General features: G+C 33.3%; 1 protein-coding gene and 1 non-coding gene across 2 annotated transcripts; both read right to left on the bottom strand.

Annotated features, from left to right (window-relative positions):
• Positions 1–433: 433 nt before the first annotated feature.
• On the bottom strand, positions 434–5,708 carry LOC121795350 (probable serine/threonine-protein phosphatase 2A regulatory subunit B'' subunit TON2). The gene is made up of 12 exons (XM_042193874.1): positions 5,507–5,708; positions 5,323–5,414; positions 5,178–5,240; positions 4,814–4,912; positions 3,960–4,118; positions 3,445–3,516; positions 3,217–3,349; positions 3,070–3,134; positions 2,719–2,794; positions 1,887–1,988; positions 1,169–1,361; positions 434–879 (listed from the first exon to the last, which is right to left on the bottom strand). The coding sequence occupies exons 1-12, from the start codon at positions 5,637–5,639 to the stop codon at positions 639–641; spliced, it is 1,428 nt and encodes a 475-aa protein (XP_042049808.1). The 5' UTR covers positions 5,640–5,708; the 3' UTR covers positions 434–638.
• Positions 964–1,078, bottom strand: LOC121797507. Its single transcript, XR_006049872.1, has one exon. It is a non-coding gene; the product is annotated as a small nucleolar RNA snoR104 (small nucleolar RNA).
• Positions 5,709–7,567: the final 1,859 nt, after the last annotated feature.

The following is a 7,567-nucleotide window of genomic DNA, read 5'->3' as shown; positions in this document are numbered from 1 at the left end:
GGTTTAGTTGTTTCGATTTTCCGTTGTAATTTTAAGTTCAGTTTCTCCTTTTGTATTCTTTCTTTTGGGTTGTGTTACGCCCGGTTGTATCTCTTGTAATCCCCAGAAACCAATAGCAAAAATGTTGTTCCTTTTGTTTTGAATTATAACGATCGATTAAAGAGTAGACCAAAGGTTTAGTGTAGCATTCTATGTCGTGGGAAGGATTTTTTTACTTTCCCTTTCCTATTTGTCTAATCCCTGTTTAGCCTAAACAAATCACTCCTTTTGCAATTATAAAACAATGTTCTTAGATACTACGAAACCGTTTGTAACACTCCTCTAATTATAGCTAAATTGGATTAAAAATAATTGTCCTTGAAAAATATTGGTATGTATCTATTGATGTACACATTTGGTAACTGTCATATTAATATAGTTGAAATGATCAGAGTACCAAAAGTAAACACATTTCTATTACTAAAATTATAGATTGTTAGTAAGCTAGACAAACGATATAACAATTACAACATGATAATTCTATACATATATAATTCTCAACACTCGGTCGTCTTCAAACCTAGCTGACAAATCCACAAATTTCCCTAATGGTCTTCTGCAACATGAATTATTACTACAAGTGGCTCTGAAGACGGTTCCTATTGTTCCTCTCCGGGTTCTTCCTCTTCCTGCAGAAGGTTTTCTCTGTTGTCATGTGCCCAGAATCCACGCACGTCAATTAGCATACTTGCAACCGTGCCGCCCTGCTTGCAACCGAGTAGATCGGCTAGGGTTATTCTCAACGGGTCAGCTGGTTTGACCATATCCCAGATTTCATCCCTCACGTCCTCAATACAAAGTTCATAGTTGCCACCTTCGATCCATTTTTGGTGAACATCCCTGTTCCACATTAGAGAAGATTTTAGTATCATTCAATATCTGATATTAAAGACAAATTATTTGGGAAGATCCAAAGCTCGGTGTTCATGTGTCTGCAACTTGAGACATGTAGATCGTGCTCAAGAGCTACATGCAGGAATTCCAGCAGGTTTTTGTAGGAAGCTTATATCAGGAACATTCATAACTCTTGAAGCTACCCCTCTTTACTTCCGTATAATTATTTTCCTTAAATCAAGACGAGCATAACGAATGGAGTATATTCCAACACTTCAGCAACTTAAAACCAAACCTGAATAATGTGTGGATATCAGCAGTCGTGAGGAATCCTCGTCCATTAAGATCAAGGCATCTAAACAAATATGTTAGTCCTTCTGCAGTATCTTTATTCTCTAAAGCCAGAACAAAGTCGAGAAAACTCTCAAAATCCATCTCGCGAGCATTACCATTACCATTCTTTCCATGCCGGACATGCTCATCAAACACTGATAAGAACATGATAACAAAAACAATTAAAGTTTACAACCAAAATAAATCATACAGATTATGGCAAACAAAATTGAAATACGACATAGTTGGAGCTCATGTAATGGTAATAAAATTTACAATATGGGGTATAATTTCTGTTTAAACCAGCTTTTGAGTCTTCATTTCTGAAGTGAGCTTTGAAAATACTAACTAGTTTCTGATTTTAACAGTTGCCGGGCTCACAGAATTGCATTTTATGGCGGAAACTGGAAAAGATTCATAAAAGAGGTATTACCAATGGAGTTTCATATCATACAATGTCACTGTCTTCACAGAATCAAAAGGGTTTCTAGAGAGACGAGCATGAATAGTAAATGATGCTAACTTCAGAACATGTCGAAGAGTGTTGAAAAATACGAGGCAATGATTTGACATTCCAAACAACTGTAAAAAATGTATAATTGGCTGCGGATGGACAAAATTTATCAACTTAAAGAGGTAATTTTTGTGGTTTTTGTTTAGGGGATACAGTTGGTTCCTACCTCTCTCAATGAAAATATCTGTCAATGTCCCATCAGCATAATCTCGAAGTTCCTGTTTGCTCAGTGATCCACTCGCATCTTTATCAAGAGCAAGGAACATATCTGCAAGGACCAATTCCAGCAGTTAATATGGAGTAATATTCTAATTAAAACAAACATCTGAAGTTGGCCACCTACTACTGTCAAGGAATCAAAGCCAGTTTCCCAAGATCAGAAACAGGGAGTCAAAAGGAAACTTTCAAATTTGCAGTTTATAAAACTGTTTTAAAAAGCCTAATTCTGGAGGAAAGAGAAGAATGAACGTGGAGAAGTTTCAAGCTACTGGATGGCTTTTGTTCCTGTTCATAAATGAACAGAGAAACAAGAACTGGAGATGGGCTTAGTATTATTTTTATGAATTCAACAAGAAAAATCTCAGTTTTGATGAAAGAATCTGACATTACACAGCGAAAAGAAAATTCAACAATACCCATCTACAGAAGTACTTGAATTAGTTTTATTAAAATCTTACATTTGCTAATATATGTCAAACATAGTATACAGGAAGTTACTAAAATTTAAACATGACTCATATAAAAAGTAAACAACTCTACCTTAAATATAGTTTGTAACACATTAAAAAAAGGTACTCCTATACTTGGCAAGAAAAAACACTTGGGAAATTAACACTTCCAAAAAGAAAAATAACTATAACAAGAGACGGATAATGTTAAAATTTAGCACTAAGAAACTAATTCTACAAAGTGAATTTAAGAAAAAAGTAAGGCTCAAAGAACATTAATTAAAGTGTGAAGAACATTTCTGAAATATAGAGAAAGGTCAATGAACAAACCACATATGCGTTGAGCAGAAGTCAGTGAGAACCAGTTTTCAGCTTGTTCAGTATCAGTCGCTTCTTCCTCACTTTCCTATTGCACATATAAGATCAAAATAATGTGATATGCAAAAGTCAAAACATACAGGGGACGAAAAAAGAGTAACAAAATGGCTTGAGACACTCCAGCTTTTTAATGCAAGGAAGGTAAAAAGATCTAGAGACTTCAATCTAAATTATGGAGGCAAATTCCACAAGAATTGGCTACTTTCAAGGCAGATTTTTCAAATAGGAGTTTAGGCCTTAAAACCTAGATCAAAATGGTTCATCAGGGATTAAATTGTTTTCAAATAATGCTAAAAAAATTACCTGATGTAGTTCCATTAGCTCTTGAAGGCAATTACTAAGGAGAACTTTCTTTATGCATGCCTTTCCTGATATCAACAATCAGTATTTATATGCATATTACACAGGGACAACTCTACAAGCAAGCCAACTAATAGAACTGAAGCCAACCTCGTTTATGTGGATCACAGAAGAAGAAGAATTTATGGGCAGCTATGCGACAGTACATCTGAATAAAACCAGCAGGCATGTCCCTCAACTGCGCCAAATTGGGAATAAGACCTCCTATGTAATTCTCCATTTCCTATTCATATCAAAAAGGGACATTAGCACATTTTAGTTTGTACTTAACAATTAATTCCAATCAAAATCAAAGCTTCAAAAGTACAATCAACATACATAAGGTTGAAGAAAGCCATCTGAATCCTCATCGAGCTCACTCATATCAATTCTTGCTTGAGTGAGAGAAACCTGGACATCAAGAGATCAAGCATTATTTCATAATCGGGAATCTTTGCATACAAGCATCTCAGGACGTGGTCTCATCATTTTAATATTCATACTGCAGTTACTGAACAATTCCTTGCCCAAAAGAACTCTGGACTGAAAGGCATCCATATTAACAGACTAACAGTTCAAACTAATACAGTAAATAGTGATAGAACTAGCGGAAAAGAGAAGTGATTTCAAGTGAGGCTGACAAATATGAAATTTCCAAATGTCATTTTCGCAAGACCTAGGTGGATTATGTTTTGACTTTTGAATTGTCAATTTGGTTGCATTTTTCCATATCGAGGTAAACAGAGAACCATAACATAACAAAGACACAAGTTAATATACTACACATCTACATGAGATGGGGAGGGTTGAACAGATAAATTTTCGGCAGAAACCAAAGGAGCAGAAGCTTTTACCGTGCGCATCACATAGAGGTAGAAAGGGAGGATGGATATTCGTCCAGATTCATCTTTCTCAAACTTCATGAAATTTGAGGGGCTGAAAAAGCGTCGACATTTAAGACCTATCTGTTCTGTACATACCGAGGCTATGTGGCAGAAGTCTTCATAATTCATCTGAACAATTACAAAAATAACTGTATCACAATCCAACTTGTTACAGAACTATACAAGCATCCGATTATCTGATGCAAAGAAGACAGAAACTGACAATTCAATTATAAATGCACAGAAGGCATTAATGGAACAAAATGAGGAATACTCTGTCGAAAGCCAAACATACAAAACTAGAAAAAGAAGTTATGATAGCAGCAATTGAGATTCCACAGGGCAGATGCATGCCATTGCCAGATGATGTCAATTATTAACAGCATATGGTTAGAACCCCGAGTCCTTGACACTATCAAATTAAAATAAGATCAATTTGACACATTTCAGCCAGGCAGGATCAATTATTAAGTGCATCTCATATTTACTTAATAGTCAGTATGTGATGATTAAAGTTCCAAAAACTGGCATTTATGTGATCAAATTTCATACTGCATAACTATCTGATCTTCAGAGAAAAACAATCAATGGACAAGTACTATTACATAATAAGAATCTATTTGGCATACTGCAACCTTCAGCAGTTCTTTTACAACGTACATAAACATTTTAAGTATCTCTATCATATTGAATGTCTGGTGGTCCTGGTGGATAACTCCATTCACCAAAGGTTGAAAGAATAAAGCAATGCTCCTCCAAATAAACCAGAATAGAAACATTTACGAACTGTACTAGGACGACTATGAATGTAAACAAGTAGTAACCTTTTCAGCACCAGTGGCATCGTCGATTACACAATTTTCCCTCAGGCAAACCCACATAGCATCCAGGTCATCGGCATTCAGCAAAATATCAGATTGTTTCTGATTGCAGGAAAGAGTGAATTTCAGTTATACATCAAATATCAAAGTCAAGCAACCCATGACAGGAAAAAACAACTGATTATCAGCTGTACTTTAAAGTTTAAACATAGTGCCCCAAGGACATCTAGGTGGAAGAATAAATCAAACATTTTTAACAGCAACAACATACTAGGCACGCTGATACTGATTCTCAACGCAGAGAATGCTAACATACTGAAACTAAATCATATCTACATGTAGCAAAACAAAAATTCAAATGAAATACCTTGAGAAACCGATACTTGGCCAGCCTCTGGACCCTATGACTGATAGAACCTTCTTCAGGTTTCTGAAATCGGAAATGAAAAACACAATTACTGCAACATAACGCCAAATTTTGTTATTTTTTATGTTTATTCCTGAAAAAAAACCTTCTTGTAGAAGCTCGGAATGGTTCCAGCTTCAGCGCTCTTTTGTTGCTTTGCTTTGAATATGTCGAGCAAAATTCTTTTGGTCTCTAGTTCTGAATCAAGCAAGTAATGATGGAATGATTCCGCATTTTCAGTGTTGTCGAAATTATGAAGGAAAACAAAGCAAATGTTAGTAGATACGCACCCATAAGGGCTTCGGATCCGAGGCCGGCGCCGGATCCAATGAAGCGGCGGAGATTACGAACCCAGAGCATTGAAGACGCCGCCGGAATCTTTCGCTGCGTCGATGCATCGCCGTCGCTGGACCCACTATACATCTTCGCCTAATTGTTTGAGCCCTCTCTCTCTCTGCCTGCTCCCAATCTTACCTCACCAAAAATGTCTGCTAAAACACCTTGTTGTGCTTGTGGGTAATAATGTAAAATTTTAACCTTATTCAGGACTATTATCCCAATTACCACTATTTTAGGGAGCTTTCTGTAATATACGAAACTTATTTTTTCTTTTTTTTTTGGTTAGTATACTCTGCTTTGTATAACGCGGATCGAAATAATTTGTGTAGCATTTTGTTTAAAAATATATTCACAAATAATTTGGACTTACTTTTTTATAAAATGAGTTTCATATTAATTTGAAGGGTGTACATGACTCTATAATAATAAAAAAAATGAACTACATAAATGGTAGCTGAGACATTCACACATAAATGATATCTGATCTTTATTTTATATCGTTTTTGGTACCTATAAATCACATTTTTGGTACCTGATGCAATTTTCACCCCAAAATACTCTCTAAACAAATTTATTTTTCCATTTATGTCATAAATGATATTTTGGGCATTGACAAAACTAGTACCAAAAGTGATATTATAATATCTTTTCTCATTCTCCTCACTCTTTATACTATTATTATTAATCAATATTAATATTATTATTTTGATATTATAAATTAATATATAATATATATATTTTAATATCATTTAAATATACTTAATCATAATTATAGTTATAATTATATTTAATTATTATAATAATATTATTGTTATAATACTAAAAACTAGTACTAGTAATTAATAAATAATAATTATTATTTTATATTAAATTAATAACTAATCAGTATAGTCAAAATTTAAAATTGTGAATTGTATACATAATGATAAATAGTTAAATATTTTTAGTTAAGTTTTTCAACCCTAAAATGAGCATAACTAATTTTATTAAAAATATTCAATTGATTTAATTACTTTAAATAATTAATTTAATTAGATGTTTTGTTATTGATTTATATTATGAATGCAATTAGATGTATGTATAAAACACTAAAAAGAAAGAAGAAAAAGAAGAGAAAAGAAAAAAGAGAAAACATAAACTAAAGAGAAAAAAGAAAGAAGAAAGGAAGATAAAATACTAAAAAGAAAGAAGAAAATGAAGAAAAAAGAAAGGAGAATAAACTAAAGAAGAAAAAAAGAAATAAGAACGGAAGAAAAAAATCACATATTTGGTTCTATTTAATTGAAATTTCCAAAAATACCCCCATAACAAAAAAATCACATGTTTGATCACTAGGGTTATTTTTGTCATAGGGTACCAAAAACGATATAAAATCACCAGGTACTATTTATGTGCGAAAGTGAAAGATCAAGTACCATTTATGTAGTTCACTCTAAAAAAAATGCACACAATTGATTTTCTTATGAATATTGCAATTAATATGCGTGAAAGGTATATAATTTAGGGTAAATTTAAATCCTAAACTATATTTGCGTTATTAAAAATGTACAAAATATGATACTCCATATTTAATTAAATCTCAAACTATTCGTATCAAAAATATCATGTGTCCAATTTTCGGTCTTCGAAATCTCGGTATAATCCATCATATGTCAGAGTATACTTTCATTTTTATTTTTAAAATTACTTGAGACAAAATGATGTTGTTTTCCGTGGGAATTCCCATTGGGCGCGGGGCGGTTTTCCGTCGTGAAATCCTCCGGAAAAATTGATTTCAATTATTTTATAAATATATTTTTTCATTTATGTTTACTCTCATTCTTCTCGTCATTTTACTATCTCTATTTCCATTTTCACTTTCATAACCTCTCTTTCTATCTTTCCTATTCTCTCTCTAAACGAATTCCGACGAGAGCAAGTCTTCTTATGATAAGTTTTAATTGGGTTATTTACTTATTTACAGTGTGTTGCGATTATTACTGGAATTACAAGAGATAAATAAAACCGAGCGT

Source organism: Salvia splendens, chromosome 3 (assembly GCF_004379255.2).
Source record: "Salvia splendens isolate huo1 chromosome 3, SspV2, whole genome shotgun sequence".
NCBI lineage: Eukaryota > Viridiplantae > Streptophyta > Magnoliopsida > Lamiales > Lamiaceae > Salvia > Salvia splendens.
Note: the sequence above shows the minus strand (reverse complement) of the source record. Positions and strands in the feature narration are given on the sequence as shown.